At 46.9% G+C, this 22,680-nt stretch overlaps 1 protein-coding gene across 6 annotated transcripts in view; it reads left to right on the forward strand.

Moving 5' to 3' along the window:
* ATP8A1 (ATPase phospholipid transporting 8A1) overlaps window positions 1-22,680 on the forward strand; it is a 1,017,459-nt gene that overhangs the window by 934,088 nt on the left and 60,691 nt on the right. For all 6 annotated transcript variants that reach the window (XM_085642166.1, XM_085642168.1, XM_085642167.1 and 3 more), the window contains 2 exons: window positions 19,631-19,719; window positions 20,204-20,296. In XM_085642166.1, the coding sequence (XP_085498292.1) occupies window positions 19,631-19,719; window positions 20,204-20,296 (182 nt within the window). The remainder of the gene's footprint in view (window positions 1-19,630; window positions 19,720-20,203; window positions 20,297-22,680) is intronic.

Raw genomic sequence — 22,680 nt, forward strand, 5'->3', positions numbered from 1 at the left:
CACTGCCTCCAAACCTTCCTACTCTGATGTTTCAGGCCCATCATCAGCCAGTCGGAGGCAGGATTTGCCATCTCTTCCTCCGCTGGCAGTCCATCGCAACGGACAGGTGGGTTCTGCAGATAGTTCGAAGGGGCTACTCCCTCCCCGTCGAGACTACCCCTCCCTCCCTCCATGCCACACTCCAACGACCGTATGTTGGAGGACCATTTGGTGCTTCTCTGCGAGGAAACTATGGCTCTCTTGGCCAAGGGGGCCATAGAGAGGGTCCCTGTGCCAGAAGTAGGACGTAGCTGTTATTCCTGCATCTTTCTGGTGCCCAAAAAGAACAAAGGCCCGCATCCTATCCTAGACCTCCAGACCCTCAACTTCTACCTTCGGAAGGAGAAGTTCAAAATGCTCACTTTGGCCCAGGTCCTTTATGACCTTGACCCAGGAGAGTGGATGGTAGCGTTGGACTTGCAGGACATTTACTTCCATTTCCCCGCCCTGCCTGCCCATAGACGTTTCTTACTTAAGTGATGGCAGTGGTCGCAGCTCATCTGCGCAGATCAGGGGTACCAGTCTTCCCCTATCTCGAAGACTGGCTGTTGAAGGCAGACTCCCCCCAAGCTGTTGTTTCCCACCTCCAGACTACAGCAGACCTCCTGCACTCGCCGGGGTTCACTATCAACGTGCCAAAGTCACACCTGACTCTCTCTCAGACGCTCTCTTTCTTCGGAGCTATTTTGGACACAGTGCAGTTTCAGGCCTATCTGCCCGAGCAGCGAGTCTGGGATAATCTGACTATAATACCGATGTTTCAGCCACTATTCCGGATTTCGATGACAAAGACTCTGAGGCTGCTGGGCCTCATGGCCTCCTGCATCCTGCTAGTGGATCATGCCAGATGGCATATGCAGGCTCTACAGTAGGACCTGAAGTTCCATTGGGAGCAGCATCAGGGGAATCTTTCCAACTACATCCAGATCTCGGAGGGAACTGCACACCAACTGCAGTGGTGGCTAACGGACAAAGATTGGGTCAGAGGCAGATCCCTCTCCCTTCCCCAACCAGATCTGACGGTGGTGTCGGATGTGTCACTCCTGGGATGGGGCAGCCACCTGGGAGAGGTGGAGATCAGAAGAGTCTGGTCTCCGGCAGAGTCTGATCTCCATATCAACTTTTTGGAGCTCTGGGCAATCACACTCGCACTGAAGGCATTCCTTACCTCTCTTAAGGTGAAAATGGTGCATGTGTTCCCGTACAACACTACTGCCATGTGGAACTGCAACAAAAAGCGCGGGATGAGGTCGTGGACCCTTTGTCAGGAGGCTCTCCTCCTCTGGACATGGCTGGAAAATCAGGGCATATCCCTGGTGGTTCACCACCTGGGTGGTTCTATGAACGCCAGAGCGGAAAAACTCACCCTTCAATGCCTAGTCGAACTGTTATGGTGTCTCCATTCGGAGGTGGCGCGAGGTCTCTTTCAGCGGTGGGGAGAGCCTTGGTTAGATCTGTTCGCGTCCTAAGAGAATACAGAGATTCCTTCCAAGGCAACGCTAGTTCGGCAACGCATTTCGCCGCAAGTGGATCTTCGGCTTCCTTTATGCCTAAACCACTTCTACCCAGAGTGCTCAGGAAGATCAAGCATTACCATGCTCAAGTCTTTTTTGTGGCTCCAGATTGGGTATGAAGAGTCTGGTATTCCAACCTTCCAAGCATGGCCTTCAATCCTCCGATCAGACTGCCCCTTTGGCAGGATCTTCTGTCGCAGCAGCAGGGGATGGTTTTTCACCCGAACCCGTCCAGCCTCCATCTCCTTCTGTGGAGATTGAGCAGCAGCAGCTGACAGCTTTCAACCATCCACCCGAAGTCTCTGATGTCATCTTGGCAGCCAGGGCGTCCCTCCACTAAAACGTTATACGCCTGTAGATGGAACAAATTTGTGGCATGGTGCACAGCAAAGGGTGTTGATCCCTTTTCTGCCACTCTTTCAGAGGTCCTGTTGTACATACTTTCATTGGTCCAGCAAGGCTCTGCTTTGGGCATCCTTAAAGGTTATCTTTTGGCTATCAAAGCCATTCTGAGACTTCCAGATCAGCTCTCTATATTCAAATCAACTGATGTCATTAGGTTTTCTTAAGGGCCTTACTCAATTGTTTCCTGTGACTCCTTTCATAATGCCCAATGGGATTTAAATTTGGTTCTGACTTTTCTCATGTGTGCTCCCTTCAAGCCTCTTCATAATTGTCCTCTCAGGCTTCTAACCCTTAAGACTGTCTTTCTCATTGCCATCACCTCTGCTCGCAGAGTTAGCGAGCTCCAGGCTCTGTCTTCCAAGCCTCCCTATCTGCCTGTCCATCCGAATAAAGTGGTGCTGCGAACAAAAGCTTTGTTCCTCCCTAAAGTGGGCACGCCCTTTCATGTGGGACAATCTATTACTCTGCCCACCTTTTACCCACCCCCACAGCCCTACAAGGAAGAGGAGAGACTCCACCGCCTCGACCCAAAACGTGTTTTCTTTTTAGCTTGATCGTACTAAAGACTTCTGGGTGGACGATCAACTCTTCATTGGCTATGTGTGTGCCAAGAAAGGTCGGCAGTAAAAAAAAAAAAAAGGTCTTCTGCATTGAATTGTGCTATGCATTGGCAAAGAAGGAACCTCCTGTGGGGTTAAGTGCTCACTGTACTAGAGCAATAGTGGCAACCACTGTGTTAGCATGCGGTGTCCCAGTCCTGGCTGTCTGTCAGGCAGCAACGTGGGCATCCCTGCACACGTTTACTAGACACTACTGCCTGGTCATCCAAGTCCGGAGGGACCGTTACTTTGCCTGTTGGCACGTCCTCATGTGATCTTGGTTCGCAGACCCTCCTCCGGGGCTGCTATTGCTCGGGTATCTATTCAAAAGGTAAAGAATCTATAACTGGAATCTCTATCAGATGAATAAGTTACTTACCTTTGGTAACAATGTATCTGGTAGACATATTCTAGTTGTAGATTCCTTACCACCCCACCCATCCTCCATGCTCTGCGAACTGATTTCTAGGGATATGATATCCCCTATAGGAGCCTAGTTTTGACTCACCAGTGGTCAGTCTCTTTCATGGCTCTGCACTTCTGGCATGGAAGATCAATGTTAAGAACTGACCTCCGCGCATCTGGGCGACATCTATATAGGTCCCACAATGTTATTTTCGGCGCACACGATGCAGATGACAGACTCGGAGAAGACGATAGACCAAGGGATGTTCTCCAATGGGTCTTCCATCCACTATGAGGTGTTCAGCCGAGATAGCCGACCTATAGGTATTAAATGTACACTAGGCTTTCCCAGAAGCCAGAGAGGCTAAGAAGTTAACCACTAAAGCTACATTAGCCAAAATTGGATCTGAATTCCTGTCCATATGCCAAGTACACTAGAAAAACCAGGCTGACTTGTCGAGCTTCGTTGTGCACGAGGACGGTGATTTCTGAATGAGGTGGACAGCTTCCTTTGAAAATTCCTGGGGGTTCCTGTTGTTGATTTTATAGTTCATAAATATAAACAAGGAAAGGAGTGAAGAGGTTCAATAGGTAGTGGACTCACCCTCCTCTGTAAATCATGAATAAAAAATAAAGTCCGCCCTTTGCAACTGGAATATTACTATTCTTCCTAGATCAGTATTTGAGAGGACTGGTCGGTTTTCCTAAGGCTGTATAGGAAAACACACTGTTTTGTTAAAATAACCCTCACCCACCAAAAGGTCCCTGGGTGGCATGCTTCATCATCGGGTTCTTCCCATCCCGCTGCGGGACAGGACGTGCTGCGATTGACGACGTGGGAGCACTTATTAGTGAAGTGATACTATGTGTGTTGTGAGAGGGGAAGGGTCAGAGTGAATATAATGGGATTAAAAAACACCTGGCTGAGTGGAAAATAAAATGTAATACTCCCTGTAGCTGCTATTATTAAACATGGGGAGTGGAGGTTGTATGCTATAATGGGCTACTACCTCCCTAGTCTACATGTTTCGAAGCCATCTCCCTGGCTTCTCTTCAAGACCAGAAAGTGATCCCTGTATCAATCTATGTTAGAAAACAACAATGTGGGTTGCCTGCTAAATGTTGCAGATTTTCGTGCATTTAAAAAAACATGCACTGATACAATACCCAATTGGTATAGTCATACAAGTTAATTCTGAAAGGATAGAAAAAACATGGTTAATTACAGTAATACTATAATTGCAAGACCACATCACCAAACTCGTGGAAGGTCTACTCAGGATAGTATTATTACAGTTGCTAAGGGTGATTTTATAGTTCACCAGGAAAACCCGAAATCCTCTAAGTGATGTGGAAAAGAGGGCCCTCCAGAATCAGATTGTGACGAGCTCCCAGAGGGTGGAGGAGCAAATCGGGAAAGTGAGGAATCCAAACCCAGTAATCCGAGGCTAGTTCCAACAAAGTTGGGTACCAAGGTTGAGCCTGCCAGAAGGGGATGATTAAAGCCAGAGACAAATGTGGTCTGCGTGCTTGTGCTAGGACCCCCAGCAATCAAAAGATATGGAGGGAAAGCATAGAGGAGAGACTGCAGCCACAATTGGAGAAACGCATCTGTAGCCAGTGCTACAGGGGCTCGTCTCCAACTGTAAAAGTAAGAGAGATGGGCATTGAGTCAGAAGGCAAATAGTTTGATTGACATGTTGCCAAAGATGGAAGGAACACAACTGAACACTGAAGGGAAAAGATGTCAGTTGCTTGAGTCCTGCAGATGCCTGGAATACCAATCTTCTACAACATTCAAAATCCCCAGACGGTATTCTGCCATGAGTGAGAGATTCCATTGAAGACAGAACTCCCAAAGACTTTTGGCGAGATCTGCAAGAGGTTTGGATCTTGTACCCTAGAGATGATTTCTATATCTGACCGCTGACAGATTGTCCATCTGTAAGAGAATAGTGCATTTTGCCCTATCTTTTGCAAAGGTGTGGATGACAAAGGAACGTTCAAGGATATCTAAACAATTGATGTGCATGAATGACTCTGAAGAGACCATCGACCTCCAGTTGAGAATTGACCACATGTTGCGCCCCAGCCTGTCTGGTTTGCTTCAGACTCTAAGACCAGAACTGGGGCAGCAGAGAAAATCGATCTCTCGTTCCATATGTCTAAGCGAATCACCAACAGAGGAGTTCTTCCCTGGATTCTGGAACTAGGGAACCAGATCTGAATAAGCCAAGCCTTTGCAGAGATGTCGTATTTTTAGTCTTTGAGGGGCTCGATAATGAAGCGGGCCGGGAAATATCGCTTGAATTGAAGAAGCCAGAAGGCCCATGTAGCGAACTGAGAGAAAATTGAGAAAGGGTTTGAGAATGACGAATATCCTTTATTCGAAAAACCTTGTGTTGAGGGAGTTGGAGGACAGACAAGAGAGGTATCTATGAGGACACCTAGAAACACTAGACATTAGGAAGGAATGAGTGAAGGTTTTTGGATATTGATAAGGAATCCTAGGCGTAGAAGAAGGTCCTGGCAAAGATGCAAGTTGGATAGAAGAAGATATTTGTCTTCGGCCATGATCAGAAAGTCGTTTAGGTACACGATCAGTCTGATCCCCTGGGTTCTGAGGAAGACAACCACAGGTTTGAGAATCTTTGTAAAACACCAAGGGGCAGAGGAGAGGCCGAAAGGAAGAGAATTGAAGAGGATGAAGGAGCGACCCCATTAAAACTGAAGGTATTTTCTGTGCGCGGTGTAAACTGAATCCATCCGGTACGTGTCACAAAGATTCAATCTTACTAACCAATCGTCCTGAAGCAGGATGTCTCTGAGGTGGGGAATAGTCTTCATCTTGAAGTGATGATACACAACAAAGTTGTTGAAAAATTTTACGTTGATTACAGGGCAAAATTGTTCATTCATTTTCTGTACCAGAAAGATGGTACCGAGGAAGTCTGTGGGGTCGAACTTGGTTAGTTTGATAGCTTGTTTTGTAAGAAGTGACTACATTTCGTCCTGGACCAGAGAAAACTGTTACTGAGAAACGTGTAGAGGACGGGGCAATTGTAATTGCATAGGGTGCTGGTAGAGCTCTATGTATTACCCTTGAACTGTTTGAGTTACCCAGGGATCTGTGATGAGAGAAACCCATGCATTGAGACAGAGAGCTAATCTGCCTTCAACGGAAGGAAGGCCAGAATTGGAAATCCGGACCCGAGTACTGATCTCCTTAATTCTTATATCCCCTGAACTGGAAACCTCTGGAACGGCAGGGATAGAATTGGGGTTTGTAGTCCGAGTATGCGTCCAGGTGGGAACCTTGTTTGAAGGAGCCTCTGTTATAGGATTGTCCTCTTGTGGGATAACTGCCGGCAAAGCGACTCCTGCCATTGACGGCCCTGCCAAAAACCAGAGAAGAAAATATTTTCTTTAGAGAAAGATGGGCCTTATCCATGGTGGCAAATGTGGATACATAATTGCCTCGTTTCTTGATGAAGGAATCTCCAAACAGGAGGCCGTAAACTTGTTGACCCTCTTCTTTGGTGGAAAGACTGCTACGTTTGGGATCTATCTTAAATAACAAGCTTTTGCGCCTGTCTTGAGAAATGTGAGTTAGCATTGCGCAAAATGCATGTAGTCCATTGGGCCCAGTTAAAGAGGGTATCCGGATCAATTAGAATGCCCTCAATTATTGCCTCTTCAGCCAGATCCAGCAATCTAGTGGGAGGACCAACCATGTCTAAAATCCTGTCCTGTCAATTGGACCAGGCCCCTGTCTACCCCTTTCTTCGGATCCTTTCTTTTGTGAAATACATCAGCATGTTTGGATCAATGAGAGAGGTAGCAGCAATGTTGTTGGGGAGGGAAGGCCGGGGACATTCTGATTTTAATTTATTTCTAGAGGATTTATCTAGGGATGATGAAGATAAAAGGGAACATACTCTGAAACATGCCCAGAACTAAACCACTCAGTGGAGTTAGGGTGGTGAAATAAAGAGGGCTTAAACATGGGTTCCCCTAAATGGGCAACGAGATCACTAGACACTGGGTAAGCATCACCACAACTTTAGGAGAAAATGTACGCCTTTTCTTCCAAGGCCCATGAGTAAATTAATTTGAAAATTTGCCAAACTTATCCATGTCACCTGGAACATCATTACTGTCATCATCAGTGTCATGTAAACAGGTGACCTGAAGGGAAGTAGGAAGCACCAAAAAAGAAAACTCTTAAGTAGGAGGACCAGTTTTTAATGAAACGCCTTTGCCAAACCCACCTAGGGGTGCTGCACCTTTCTTTCCCTTTTTGGAGCAGACACCAGTAAGGGAAGAGAGCATTTTAGAAATAGAAGCCTCTACATTTTTTGACATGTCCTGCATAAAGACAGAAACTGAATGCTGTACTGAGTCCTTGATAGAGGACTTCAAGTTGTCTTTAAATGCCTGGGCTTCTTCCTCCTCAGCCACTATAAATTATGAAATGGGCGAAATATGCCAAATCTGAAAGAAACACGTTAGAATATCCCCAGGCGTCAGACTGGATCCGGAAGATTTTTCGTCAGCAATACCCCTTGCGCGTCGCTAGGCGTCGTCTGCGGCTCCGCGTCCGTCGTCGGCGTCGTGCGCCGGAATGACGTCGTCGGAGTACTTAGACGCCGCCCTCGCGCGTTGACGTCAGTTCTTCTTTTTTCTGCGCCAGTAAGCGCAGATCCGGGAGAGCTACCCCTTTAGTCAATTTTTGACTAACTTTTTTGACTCTTTTTGGTCAATTCTCGACTCTGGTGCCGGTAGGATGCCTGGTTTCAAGGCCTGCGACGACTTGCACCGACTGATGTCGGTGACCGATCATCACCGCCGGTGCCTGTACTGCTTGGGCCTCGACCACGACGCGGCGTCGTGCTCCGACTGTATGGCCCTGACCTCGAAAGCTAGGCGGGAGCAGTCCCTCAAGCTTCTCGAGCTTCGCCACTCGGCTCCGCGTCGCTCTCGATCCCGGTCCAGGAGGAGGTCCAAGGATCGGTCGCGGAGCCGCACTCGACATCGTCACTCGTCTGGCTCGAAGTCGTCGGGTAAGTTGAGGCACTCCAAGAAGCGACACCGCTCTTTGGACTCCCCTCGCGCGACTCGGCCGAGGGTCCAGGTGGTTCCACCCCCGCGGCTCCGCAGGCGCCGCGCAAGTCCCCATACCCGACGGTCCCTGGGACTGACGCGACGCCGGCGGAGGTCAGTGCCTTCCTCTCGGCCATGAGGAACCTGGCCCCACCGTCGACGCCCGCTGGTGCGCCTTCGGGCCCCGCGGACTCGACTGGGCGACCTCGCATGCCGGCGGCTCCGGCGCCGTTGGAGGCTCCGGCCCCGACGCCGCAGGTCCCCGAGGGGCCCGAGCCTGGGCCCCCGTCGACGCCAGTCGACCTCGTTATGCCGCCAGCGCAGACACCGATACCACCCCCGACGCCGGCTCCGGTCGACGTCGATCCCCGGTTCAGACCCTGTCCGGTCCAGACGCCGATGTGGCGCCGCCCGACGCCGCATCCGACGCCGCTAGAGACACATATTGTCTATCGACCGGCTCCGATCATTCCTCCTGTTTACCAGGAATCGGATGACGGGGGAGACTGGGAGGGGTCTGATGACCCTATGGCCCTTCAGAGCCAACTTGCACAGGACTGGGCAGATGAACTGGGGGAGGCCAGTGGGTTGGATACCTCACCAGACACTGGATTCATCTCTCCTCCGACTGTGGCTTCGGAGGAGGGTGCAGCCTTTTATGTGGTGCTGCGCAAGGTGGCCGAAGCCCTTGGGCTCGAGCTGCCTGCCGTGGCTGTGAGGACTAACATCCTCACTGAGGTGCTTCAGTCTCCCGCATGCTCCACTGAGCCTCTGCTGCCATTCAATGAGGCCCTCATTGACGTTCTGCAGGGCACCTGGTCCAAGCCCTCCACAGTCCCTCCTGTGGATAGGAACGTTGCCAGGCGCCACCGCCTTGCTCCGGGCGACCCCAGTTTTCTGTCCCAACACCCCACCCCCGAGAGTCTGGTTATCCAGGCCTCTACCTCCCAATCCTCCTTCCCGTCCGCTCCTCCGGACCGGGATTCCAAGAGACTGGAACAGTTTGGTAAGAAGCTGTTCTCTTCGCTCAGTTTGGGCCTGCGGTCTTTGAACACCGCCTGTCTCTTGGACTGTTATTCCCACTCTCTGTGGGATGCGGTGGAGGACGTGCTGCCACTGTGCCCGGAGGAGGCCTGGGCGTGGCTTTCCTCGGCCCTGGCCGATGGGAGAGATGCAGCGCGCCATGCAATCCGATGTGGGCTTGACACTACGGACTCGCTGGGTAGGGCGATTTCTACCACGGTGGCGCTTCGACGTCACGCCTGGCTGCGGTCCACGTCCTTTTCAGGGGATGTCCAGAGCACCCTCATGGACATGCCTTTTGATGGCGCTCGCCTTTTTGGTGAGAAAGCGGACAGTGCACTGGCTCGCTTCAAGGACTCCCGGGCTACGGCCACGTCCTTGGGCCTCTTGGCCCCGCGGCCACAAACTTCCGCTTTTCGCTCCTTTCGTGGCCAAGGAAGGGGCACCTCCTTACGTCCGCCTAGCCACCGGCCGCAGAACCAACCTGCACGCGGTCGCGGACGTGGTTTCCGCCGAGGCGGTACTGGAGGACGACGCAGTCAGTCCACATCCACCCCGGCAGCATCCGCCTCAAAGCCTTCCTAGTCCGAGCTTTCAGGCCCATTCCACGCCAGTGGGCGGCAGAGTTCGCCATCACCTGCTCCACTGGCGGTCCATCACATCGGACAGGTGGGTGCTGCAAATCGTCCGAAGGGGCTACTCCCTCCCCTTCGAGACGACCCCTCCAGCCATGCCACCGCAGCACCACCGTATCTCGGGGGATCATTTGAATCTTCTCCACGAGGAAGTTTCGGCCCTCTTGGCCAAGGGGGCCGTCGAGCGCGTTCCGAGCCCAGAAGTAGGTCGTGGTTGTTATTCCCACTACTTTCTGGTTCCCAAGAAGGGCAAAGGGGGCCTACGCCCTATCTTGTACCTCCGGAACGTCAATGCCTTCCTCCGGAAGGAGAGGTTCAAGATGTTAACTTTGGCTCAGGTTCTAGCTGCCCTCGACCCTGGAGACTGGATGGTAGCGTTGGACTTGCAGGACGCATATTTCCACATCCCCGTCCTGCCGGCCCACCGGCGTTACCTGCGGTTCACGGTGGGTCAAGAGCACTTTCAGTTCACCGTGCTCCCCTTCGGCCTTACCAGTGCCCCTCGGGTGTTCACGAAAGTGATGGCGGTGGTCGCAGCTCATCTGCGCAGATCAGGGGTTCCAGTCTTCCCCTATCTCGACGACTGGTTGTTGAAGGCGGGCTCGCCCCAGACAGTCGTCTCCCACCTCCAGACTACGGCGGATCTCCTGCATTTGCTGGGGTTTTCCATCAACGTGCCGAAGTCACACCTGAGCCTCTCTCAAAAGCTCCTTTTCATCGGAGCGGTTCTCGATTCGGCGCAGTTCCGGGTTCATCCACCGGAACAGCGGGTCTGGGATATACAGGCCCCGATTCCCATCTTTCGGCCTCTATCCTGGGTTTCGGTCAGGCTAGTGTTGCGGCTTCTGGGGCTGATGGCCTCCTGCATCCTACTAGTGCATCACGCCAGGCGGCGCATGCGGGCTCTGCAGTGGGACCTGAAGTTTCAGTGGGCCCAGCATCACGGCAACCTGTCCGACCATGTCTTGATCTCGGAGGGCACTGCACAGCAGTTGCAGTGGTGGCTCACGGACCGCGATTGGGTCACGGGCAAGAGCCTCTCCCTACCCCTACCGGAGCATGTCGTAGTGACGGATGCGTCCCTCCTGGGATGGGGTGGCCATATGGGAGAGGCGGAGATCAGAGGCCTCTGGTCTCTGGCGGAGTCTCGCCTCCACATCAACTTGTTGGAGCTGAGAGCGATCCGACTTGCACTGAAAGCCTTCCTTCCCTCTGTCCGGGGAAGTGTCGTGCAGGTGTTCACGGACAACACCACCGCCATGTGGTATTGCAACAAACAGGGCGGGGTGGGGTCGTGGACCCTTTGTCAAGAGGCTCTGCGCCTCTGGACATGGCTGGAACACCAGGGCATCACCCTGGTGGTTCAACATCTGGCGGGCTCTCTGAACGCCAGAGCAGACGAACTCAGCCGCCGGTGCATGATGGATCACGAATGGCGTCTGAACTCCGAGGTGGCGCAAGGTCTCTTTCAGCAGTGGGGAGAGCCTTGGTTAGATCTATTCGCCACCGACGAGAACGCGCAATGTCAGCAGTTCTGCGCGTTGGAATTTCCAAGGCGGCACTCGCTCGGCGACGCTTTTCGTCGCGAGTGGAGTTGCGGTCTGTTGTACGCCTTTCCGCCTATACCACTTCTGCCCTGAGTGCTGAAGAAGATCAAGCGCGACCGGGCCCAAGTCATCTTGGTGGCTCCGGATTGGGCACGAAGGTACTGGTATCCCGAGCTACTCAGTATGTTGACCGATCCTCCGATACGTCTGCCCCTTCAGGAGGATCTTCTGTCGCAGCAGCAGGGGACGGTCCTCCACCCGAACCTGTCCAGCCTCCACCTCCATGCGCGGAGATTGAGCGGCGGCAGTTGATGCCATTTGACTTGCCTCCTGAAGTCTGTGATATCATTCTGGCAGCCAGGCGTCCCTCCACAAAGACGGTATACGACTGCCGGTGGAACAAATTTGTGGCATGGTGCACAGCAAAGGCTGTGGATCCCCTTTCCGCCCCTCTTTCTGAGGTTCCCCTCTTTCTTCTTTCTTTGGCCCGGCAGGGCTCTGCCCTGGGCACCTTGAAAGGTTATCTCGCTGCTCCCTCTGCCTTCTTACTGCTTCAAGATCAGCCCTCTCTTTTCAAGTCCCCTGTAGTGTCACGCTTTCTTACAGGCATTACTCACGCGTTCCCTCCTGTCCCTTTCGTAATGCCTCAGTGGGACTTGAATCTTGTCTTGACATTCCTGATGTGCGCTCCCTTTGAGCCTCTTCACAATTGTCCTCTTCGTCTTCTGACTCTTAAGACTGCTTTCCTGGTAGCCATCACCTCGGCTAGACGGGTGAGTGAGCTCCAGGCTCTATCGTCCAAGCCTCCTTTTCTATCTGTTCATCCGGACAAGGTTGTCCTTCGGCCGCGTCCTTCCTTTCTACCGAAGGTGGTGACCCCCTTTCATCTTGGGCAATCTGTCACCTTGCCCACCTTCTTTTCGCCTCCGCATCCTTCCAAAGAGGAAGAGCGGCTCCACCGTCTGGACCCAAAACGTGCGCTCTCCTTTTATTTGGACCGCACTAAACAGTTCCGGGTGGCTGACCAGCTTTTCGTTGGCTACGTGGGTGCAAAGAAGGGAAAAGCTGTACACAAACGGACCATCTCCCGGTGGGTCGTTTTGTGTATAAAAATCTGTTATTTCTTGGCAAAAAAGGAACCGCCTGTTGGGCTGCGCGCCCATTCTACTCGGGCCACAGCGGCTACTACTGCTTTGGGACGGGGGGGTCCCTTTGCAGGACATCTGTCAGGCGGCAACGTGGGCTTTGCTGCACACGTTTGCCAGGCATTATTGCCTGGACAGCCAAGTCCGGAAGGATGGCTTCTTTGGCCGTTCTGTTCTCCAGGACTTTCTGGTGTGATCTTGGTTCGCAGACCCACCACTGGGGTTGGTATTGCTTGGGTATCTATTCTAAGGTGAGGAATCTAACTAACGTGTTTCTTTCAGATGAACAAGTTACTTACCTTCGGTAACGATGTATCTGTAAGAAACATTAGTTAGTTAGATTCCGCACCGACCCACCCATCCTCCCCGTTCTGCGAACTGACAACTAGGGTTAAGGCTATCCCTTTCAGGGCCCTAGAATTTTTGGGCACCAGTGTCGGTATCTTGCATGGCTCTGCGTTCCTGGCGTGGAAGGCTATGTACAAGAACTGACGTCAGCGCGCGAGGGCGGCATCTAAGTACTCCGACGACGTCATTCCGGCGCACGACGCCGACGACAGACGCGGAGCCGCAGACGACGCCTAGCGACGCGCAAGGGGTATTGCTGACGAAAAATCTTCCGGATCCAGTCTGACGCCTGGGGATATTCTAAGGTGAGGAATCTAACTAACTAATGTTTCTTACAGATACATCGTTACCGAAGGTAAGTAACTTGTTCTTTAAAATGACCAAGTAAAAAAATACAAGGAACCGAACTAAAACAGTCTGGAAAGGGAAACTACCTGGTAAAAGTATGTAGAAAGGGTTAACTTCATAAGCATTAGAGGTGGCAGGAGCCTTTAAGGAGAAGCTTATGAGGAAGAGGGTGTGTCGCAGGGGAGGCGTTACTCGCCTGCCGAAGGGCCGGCTGCAGGAAACTGAGTGAGGACGGGGAGAGAAAAGGGACAGTAACCTCTAAATGCTTTAAAAAGGCACAGCATGAGATGAAAAGCGATCTAAAGGGAAGCACTGGCAAAAGCGGCCGAGTGGGAGTCGGAGCGCAGCCGGAATGCAGGGAATGAGCATGAGGGGGAAAAAAAGGTTGAGGCAGAATCGAGCATCATTTAGAACACATGCTAAGGATTCAGGCTGCTTGTGTGTTACGCAATATGGAAAGTAAACAACAGTTTTTGAAATTTACACATCAATGCAAATACCAAGGATACATGGAAAAAAGCAAGCAAAGTACTTATCTTGATGGCGAGCAGCAAGAAAAGAGGAGTTGTTGCTCTCAGCAAGATAATTATTGTGTTGCTCGACGTACCATTGGTTGTGGTATTATGACGTCATGGTTGGTAGTTCTTTCACTAGGTTTCCTGGGTAATTTATTTTTTTCGTTTGCTTGGCTGCTGTTAATAAATAGTAAGAAAAGACAGCATATTTTGTGCCTCCGGTCCTGTAACAAAATGCTGTCTTTCTCATCCTGTGATTTCCGACATCTCCGTTGTAGGATGCAGCATTCTGTTCTCATTTTCGTGATCTTGTCATTGTTCTTTGCCCCTCTTTTCATGAGGTTAGTATTGTTTGACTTCTTCAATGGTATTTGGTTGTACAGACTAGAAAAAGGCCAATTATAGACGGCAACTACATCCAGCAGTCACTTGTTGGTTAGAGTTTTAGTAATGTAGCCACTCATTGAAGGGAGCTCTAATTTCTTCCGCTGGCTATACTTGCTGCAGGTCAATGGTTTGAAAGCAGTTTGAAATTGGTTATCAAACCAGATGTTGAGGTTCTCTAGAGTGTAAAGTTTGGGGTGATTTAGCAGGGATTGCTGATTGCATCCTGTTCACAAACATTTCCAGCTCTTGCTGCTTTTCTGACTATAAGACTGAAAATACCTTAGATTTTTTATTTATTTCTATTGTCCCAATTTCTTAGTCGTAGCTATTACTAAACAAAGCTCTCTAAGCTTGCCTTGCACCATGCTGTTCATAGTGGTATTGAATCTACAAGGTACTTATTGCTTACTGGAAAACATTAAGCTCTGCAACAAAACAATTGTCTTATTTATGGAGGTGATTTTTACCTGCTTGAAATAGGGTCAGGGTTAATCACTGAACTGCTATTTTTATTTTTATTTGTTTCTGTAATGAGGGACCAAACAACTGACTATCTTCAGCGGTTCTCGGCTGAAGTTTCTTTCGATGCAGGTCTTTCAGTTAAGTTCATTTGTTACAAGACCTTTAGGCAAATGCAGCTGATACAATGCCATGGCCTTGGTAACTTTTACATTTTGACCTCGAAAGCATCTTATTTGATCTTCTTTGCACTGGAACTTTTTTCAAGAGTCTGGATAATACTTTTCACCCACTCGACTTATGAAAATACAGTATTTGTTTATTTTAACCACTATGATTTTAGCCTCTGTATTTGTGTTAATTGAAACCGTTTTCTTCAAAGGTTGTATTGACGGTAATGCATTTTGTATGTCGTACTAGTAATCTGCTAGCATTAAACTCATATTTTCTTTATACTGTTGTTTATTGAAGAGAGTAATCATCAAAATAAAACGTTTTTTTCTGAAAGTGATTTGTGTATCACATTTACCAGACTGACATTCTATTATCTTTTATCATTTTTTACTTCCATCCAGGGCAGAGATAAGTATTGTTTTCAGTATCTTACCAAAGGCCTCTGGCACAGCACATAACCTAAGGAAGCGGAAAGTTTTTAACTGATTAATGGCGTGCGAAGTCAAAACTACAACCCAAAAAATGACTTGATGGAGAGGCATGTGTCTAGGAGTTGTATTTGCTTTACAGATGGCTGTAGACCCGATTGCAATGATATGATATTACATTCCAAAACAGGCACGGTAGAAGCAAATAAATGTCCTCACCTTTGTTTGTGTTTACTTTTTAAATGTCTTCCACGGGACATTTAAATGGAAGAACAATTTAGAAAGTTTTATGTTGATCTAAGGATGTTGATCTAGCGCAAGGGAGTACCTGATCAGGGATCAAAACTCAATTCATCCAATTACAATGGCCCATACACATTCACCCAGAATCCCTGATGCGCTGGGGTCAAGTTCAATACTTTTCCTTATAAGATCCATGTATAACGTCATTAAAAACACTTAATTTAAAAATCAACTTTCCTTCAACTTGGTCGATGGACCAATTAGTTGAATAGTTGACGATAATGATAATACTATCTAACTAACCCTATAGTTAAAAATAATCAGAGACATTCTATCTCAATATTATTGCAAATTCTCAATGCATATGGTCACAAAATGCAAATAATGAAACCCACAAAGGGAGAAATACATCCACAACTTCAAATGAATACAAACTCATCATATAAGAATGACATTATGCATGAAAGAGTGGATAGATTAATAGACAAATGTTTCAGCAAAATCAAATGCGAAACAAAATACACTTAAAGGAGGGGATAGATATAGAGACAATAGTTTCATCTAAAATAATACGTATCAATGTACTTATGACGGAGTGGATAGTTGAAGAGACAAAAGTTTCAGTGACAAATACATTTTGCAAGTAATTTTGCATTAGTGAGTCAGAATGATACAAACCTAAAGGTCTGTGGAAAACCACCCCCTTGGCCTAGGTGATGGTGGGGATTCCCTGAAATAGAATCAGGGAACAAAGATTCAGAACCCAGGAGCACGACAGGGACAGGAAACAGCTAAGCCTCTCTTTAAAACGACGATCAGCGACGCATTCACCCGTCTTCTCTTCCTTCCCGCAAGTCTAAACCACACCCCTAAAAGCACCCCAATTATACCCTTAAACCTACATGTCCGTCCCACATCAGTTGAAACATTTTTTGAAACTAGACAGATGATTGGTGGGTTCAGGAGGTGGCTCTGTCACACCACGGTGACTTAACTTAAAATTTGGTCATTTTATTGTTCTGCGTCCTTTCTCACATTTTGGTTCTTAATTTGTTCTCACGTTTTCTACACAAGATACATTTAAACATTGTAATTCATAACATTGACAACGTTCGCAGAATAAGATTCTGGTCCCACGGTAGATTCCATCCGTTGGCAGACATTCGTCACATTGGCCTTCAACCCGTGCCTCTTCTGCTGTGCACAGCGCGTCTGTCTTGCCTCTGACAGATCAGATTCACTCCTCAGTTCACCCCTCCCTTTCTTTGGACAATTTAAGAGAAATGGCATTTCATCCAGAACACTATAGCAAATAGAAAACAAACATTCATTAATGATATGTTAATGTAGTCTTCACTGTGTACCCCCCTCTCTTGCACTATTCCCCATTAGAATTACCTAGCAAAAGCCTTAAGCCAAAAGCCGCATTATTTATTATTTCCAAGTAAGATGCAATATGCAAACTACGAAATGCATATGTGGCCTAATCATGCATTATTTTTCGTTGTCTTCAAAGCATACTGCAAATACGTTTTAGTTCTTTCATATATTATTTCAAATTAGTGCATACATACGTATCGCTATTTCCCTCGTGTTTGTGCAAGGTACACGTTAGTTTTCATTTACTACTTACTGTTAGTACATATTATGGGGGTATTAATTCGAGTACGTTTCTTTTCTCGAACCCCTGCTCCATCAAAGTCTAACAAGAAAAAGATGAGCAAAAAACCTATCTATACTTTCTGAAAAAAAGTGAACAATTTTCTATTTTTGGGAGGATGCCAATCTCCGTGAAAGTCGAGGATTACATTTACAAGCAAAGAATTATATAAAACTAGACCGTAAAACCTGCCACTCCTTCAGGCCTGAACAATTTATCTAAATGTGTTTTCAAACATCTTAGTTCAATGAAGTTGTTAGCCAAGTACTGAAAGACAGATGAAACATAGCATTTTGACTAGAGCTATTGTGTTTAAAAGTTACTGGTACCGTACTGTGCCAATTAGAAAATAAAAAGAAATATGATAAAGCCCATCTCATTTACAAGTATTAGGGAGTAAAAAGAAACACATAACATATTTTTTAAATACAGCATAAGAAGATGTCGTGCTGTCTGGGCTAAAAGTTACTTTCCTTAGTAGGGTGAGGGGGGTTTCATGTTTTCTAATGTATTAGGCTTTCTATTCAAGATTCATTCTCCCTGTGAGACACTTACTTTTGAGGCAGGATTCCATTGGTTTCACAGGGCCTAGAAGAACAAAACTTGGCATAAATCGTAAATCCCTCACATTAAGAACAATTTGTAAACCGCTAACAGAGGCAGCCAGAGTCCATGTGGAACAGTCTGCTCCTGTTGCTGCCATTGTCTAAGAAGGGCTGGTTTACTATTTCCCTAATGATTTCTCTGCGAGCACAGAGATGTGAAAAGTTAGAAAGAAGAATGGTTCTTGAGAGAGAGGGGAGGCGCTTTCTTGGGTAGAAAGGAAGGAGGAATGTATTTTCCTCTCTTCCTCCAAAATATACAAAGAAGCACTCTGTCTTTAATACGAATGTCAGCTTTAAATCGTTTAAGTTTGGATTAACTGCATTAGCAAAAAACTGTAGGGCTTTCCAATATGACGCAAAAAAAGTCTTACCCCAATTCATGTTGTTCATTCGTAAAGCCAAAGGCCGGGTCCACTGAATGGTGAGCTCCAGTCGTCCCGTCTGCCGTAGTTAGCATGACAATGGTTAGAATTAACATCCTAAGACCTACATTATCACTTTTTGCTCTTTCACCAGCGGAAACCGCGAAGACAGTAGTAGAAGATACGGGTCCCCTTCCTTCACATTTTTGGGGCATTTAGACCTGCAAAAACGCGTAGCAAGCAATATACAACGAATGCGAAAGGCAAGCATGTTGTCGAGTCCTGATTAAACGTTGGTCGCATCGTGTCCGTCACCGTTTCATGATGTTCTTACACCTACCGCCCGGTCTGCCATTCAGAACACCGTGCATGGAAAGCCATCCTTTTTTTTGCTGCTTTTTGTGTTTATTCTTTTTGAAAGATTCTGAGAACAATTACATTACTTGAAACACAGAGCTAAATGTTCACCGCGTTGTTTTACACAGTGCTAGGAATCTCTTGATAATAACATAAATAAAGTCAGTCGGTCCAGCCTCTCTCTCCTGCCGTGCCCTGTGTAAAACGACGTCTGCTCGCACTGCCGCGTGCGTATAAGACGCATGAGCGTCAGAGCCGAGGCTGCCCCGACGCGAGGCCTCTCGCGCACCACGTTAGTATCGCACTTTAATTTCATACAACAGAAGCAGAATGCTGCAACGTGCACCTACCTCCTCTTTTTACCCATAACGTCAAAACATTTCTACCAACATTCCAGAAATTTTGCTGCAATCTAAGAACAATGACAGCATTTGACATACTTCACTTTTTCTGTTTGACAAACTTATGGAAACCATGTATGAGAACTAATTATACTCTAAGGAATGAAACAAAACTAATTGTTAGCGTGTCAGGACACAGGACAGGTATGCTGCTTTTAATCTTGGACATTAATTTCTTTGCCAAGGCATGTGTACTATTATAATTGCTGCCAACTGACAGACAGTAATTTGTTAATAAGAGAATGTTTTTTCGGGCAGCTGTAGTACGTACCTCTGTTGCAGAGGGTTAGCGCGTTGTACAAAAAAAAACAGATCAAGGCTCATTTTCTCTCTTCCATTGAATGATTTTACTTCACAAGGTGTCTTTTGTTTCCAATTTGGCAACTGGTGTGCAACTTACGCAATTTAAAGCGTTTGAAAGTAATATTTTACGGCTGTTGCAGAATCCAATAATATCATAAATTAATATCTAATTGACATACTACTTAATTTGAAGCAAACCACTTGCATTTCTTTTCTGCTTTTAGAATGTATTTTTTCGGCGCTAATCTACACTCTTGGCGTCTTGTTATTGTTAACTGTATAAGGCTTAGTGTAACATTTCATCAACAATTGTCTGAAACATATTTCCCTTACAGGATGGAAGAAACGCTTTTTTTCGGTAAATGGGATGCTGCGTGCATTTTGTTCTTTCAAAGCCACATGTAGAAATGCGGCACAAAGTGCACACATCCTAATTTGTTCATATTTTTATCAGATTGGCTGAATTAAATAGCTTTTTCGGTTCTGTGTTAAATGCTTTGTATACAAATGTATTACAGTTTGGTTTCCTTTGTGGCTAACATTTGGAAACGGGACAGTATAAAAGGGTCTACTTTCATCCACAGATGAGAAATACTCATACATTCTCCTGATTTGTGTTTTTCAGGCTAACATGATGTTCAGCTCTGGCGTTTTCTGGATGGGTCTTCTTTTCATTCCGGTGACATCTTTACTTTTGGATGTAGTATACAAAGTGTGAGTGAAATAACAATGTTTTTATGAGCATTTTGTACATGAAACTTTTTACCTCATTCACGTAGAAAAACCTCACTTCTTTTTTATGTACCTGTGGAATAAAATGCAAAGATGGTATTACTATCACTCCTTAGGTCCGTAGTAAACAGTACATTAAAATATTATATAACTAATTACTTTTTACCTTATTCACATAGAAGAACCTCACTTCTTATTTATGTACCTGTGGAATAAAATTCAAAGATGGTCTTACAGTCACTCCTTAGGTCCGTAGTAAACAGTACATTATTATATGATGACACCTGATATATTAGAATTTTTTTTTAGTAGTGATAAAGCTCAATGGTAATTCGATGTTTGTTGAATTAAGTGCTTTGTTTATATAGTTTAAATTTGTCTTAGAAACAGAACTTAGTCTAAAACGTTTAGATGCAAGTTTTCCATGTTGAGTCTCTCTTTCCATAACCCACGTTTTCAATTGCAGAGTTAAGAGAACCAGTTTTAAGACATTGGTCGATGAAGTGCAGGAGCTAGAAGCCAAGTCGCAAGATCCAGGGGTAGTTGTACACGGTAAAAGGTAAGAGAGACTGATTTCATTCTAAAGCCTGATTCACTTTTAGATGCTACATATTTTACACTGTATCCTGTAATATATTTAGGCACAAACTTACACTAGAAGTACAATGGTGTGTCCACTTTGTTGAAAAGATTTTAAGGCTGCATAGCTGTGGAGAATTTGAGATATGTAATTGTCAAACGATATCTAGTTCTTTAAATTCGCTTTGGAATATTTAGCTAGTACATTTACAGTTGCCATTTCCGTTTCAGGGTTTGTTTCTACATTTAGATGGCACTTTGGAGCTGGGAATTTTTTGATCTTTCTTTGACTTCTAGCTAGTATGACAGTGAATCATAGATTCAACACAATGTTTTCCTGGGATTCATTGGTAGTTTTGTTTGTCATTACCTTTGATTTACTGTTGTGTTTTTTCATGTGAGTCTAAAGCATAAAAAGTACAGAACCTTGGCAAATGTTCATGATAGTGGCAATGGTACTTGTAGTTCAACTGTCTCATTGCAAATTCAGAATGCTGATTCCTGTTACCCCAAAAGGCTACTAAAATGACTTGATGGGTTACAAGATATTGTTTGTGTGCCTATTGACTTATCACTGCTCCTATTTAAGTTTAGTCATAGCAAACAGCATTTTTTATCCACTCTTTCCTCCAACCCAATGGCTAACTGCATGAATGAATGAAGATCCATTTATAGAGCATGAACAGCTCCTCCCGCAGGGACCATGTCAGCACTTAGCCAATTAAGGAACTGACATTCAACAACATTTCTCTGAAAAGGACAGTTTTAAGCCAGTTTAAAAAGCGGATTCCATTTTAGTCTCCCATAATGCTTTTGACAAGGTATTCCATAGCCAGGCTGCCCACAAGCAAAAAGATCTGCTACCATTCTGGCCTTTCGGCCTTTAGGAATGCAAAGATGGTTCTGGTTGGCTGAACAGAGTGCTCTAATCGGAACTTACAGTCTAACTACTACCTGAAGGTAAGTGGAGCCTCTTTTGTGTTGTGCTTTGTAAGTGATCATTAAAGCTTTACATTTGACTCGTTGCCTGATAGGAAGCCAATGCAGTGCTTTAAGGCCATCACCTATGGGCTGATTCTTAGGGATGTTGAGAGTTAGACGAGCTCCAGCTTTCTGCACCAGTTGGAGTTTATTCAGCCGTTCCACCAGTGCCCCCAAATACAGCACATTTGCATAGTAGTCTATTGAATAGGAAGGATTTGAACCACCTTCAAACTTAATCTACAATTCCTGCTTCTTCCAATCTCTTAAAGAGAAGCTTGAGGGACATCATTTCAAATGCCGCTGAGAGGTCAAGCAGAATCAGCACTGCTTTTTTTCCCCACAGTCGAGATTGGTTCTAATGAGTACAATGACCTATGAAAACACTACTTCAGTACCGGACATGGAGCGAAAGCCAGATTGAGAGGGGTAGAAAATTCCTTTTCCTCAATAAACCTGTTAATATGGCCATTAACTTGTTTTTCCAGCATTTTTCCAAATGCTGAAAGAAAGGAGATTGGTCTATAGTTACTCAAGCAGCATGGGTCTGCATTTTTTATATTTCAGTAAAGGCGTCACTAACTTCTTTTTCCAGGCAGCGGGCACTATTCCTTCTTCCAAAGACTTGTTAAACAGTGTGTTAACCAGACCATTAATGTAAGGAGCAGCACAAACTAGAACCTTAGGAAGACAAGTATCCAAAGGAGAGCCTGAACTTGCTTATCTGAAAGAGACACTTTAGTGATAGATTCCTTACCTTAGATTCCTTACCTTCGAATATCCCCAGGCGTCAGACTGGATCCCGAAAGTTTTGCTAGCAGTACCCCTGTGCGTCAGTAGGTGGCGTTGTGCGTCTCCGCGTCCGTCGCTGGCGTCGTAAGCGCCGAGATGACGTCACGGAGACTACTTCGGCGTCAACCATGCGCGCTGACGTCAGTTCTTTCTTTTTCCGCGCCAGAAAGAGCAGATCCGGTTAGAGCACGTACCTTAGTCACTTTTTGACTATTCTTTTTCGACACTTTTTGTCCCCTGTACTCCTTGGTGCACGTAGGGATGCCTGGATTTAAGTCTTATGGGGCCTGCCATCGCAATATGTCGGTGGCGGACCCCCACGATGTCTGCCTCTACTGCCTGGAGACCGACCACGACTCCCGGTCCTGTCAGGACTGTCGGGCCATGGCCCCGAAGGCCTTGAGGGAGCGGCGCCGGAAGCTGCTGGAGGTCCGGCACTTGTCCCAGCGCCGTACCAGGTTCAGGGACGGTTCCCGGGATCGCTCGCGGGGCCGCAGTCGTCTCTTCTCGGGCTCCAAGTCTTCACCCTCGGATTCGGGTAAGAGATGACACAAAAAGAAGTCGAAGAAGCGAATTCGCTCTCCGACGTCC

Source organism: Triturus cristatus, chromosome 2_2, assembly GCF_964204655.1.
Source record: "Triturus cristatus chromosome 2_2, aTriCri1.1, whole genome shotgun sequence".
In the NCBI taxonomy this organism is placed as follows: Eukaryota; Metazoa; Chordata; class Amphibia; order Caudata; family Salamandridae; genus Triturus; species Triturus cristatus.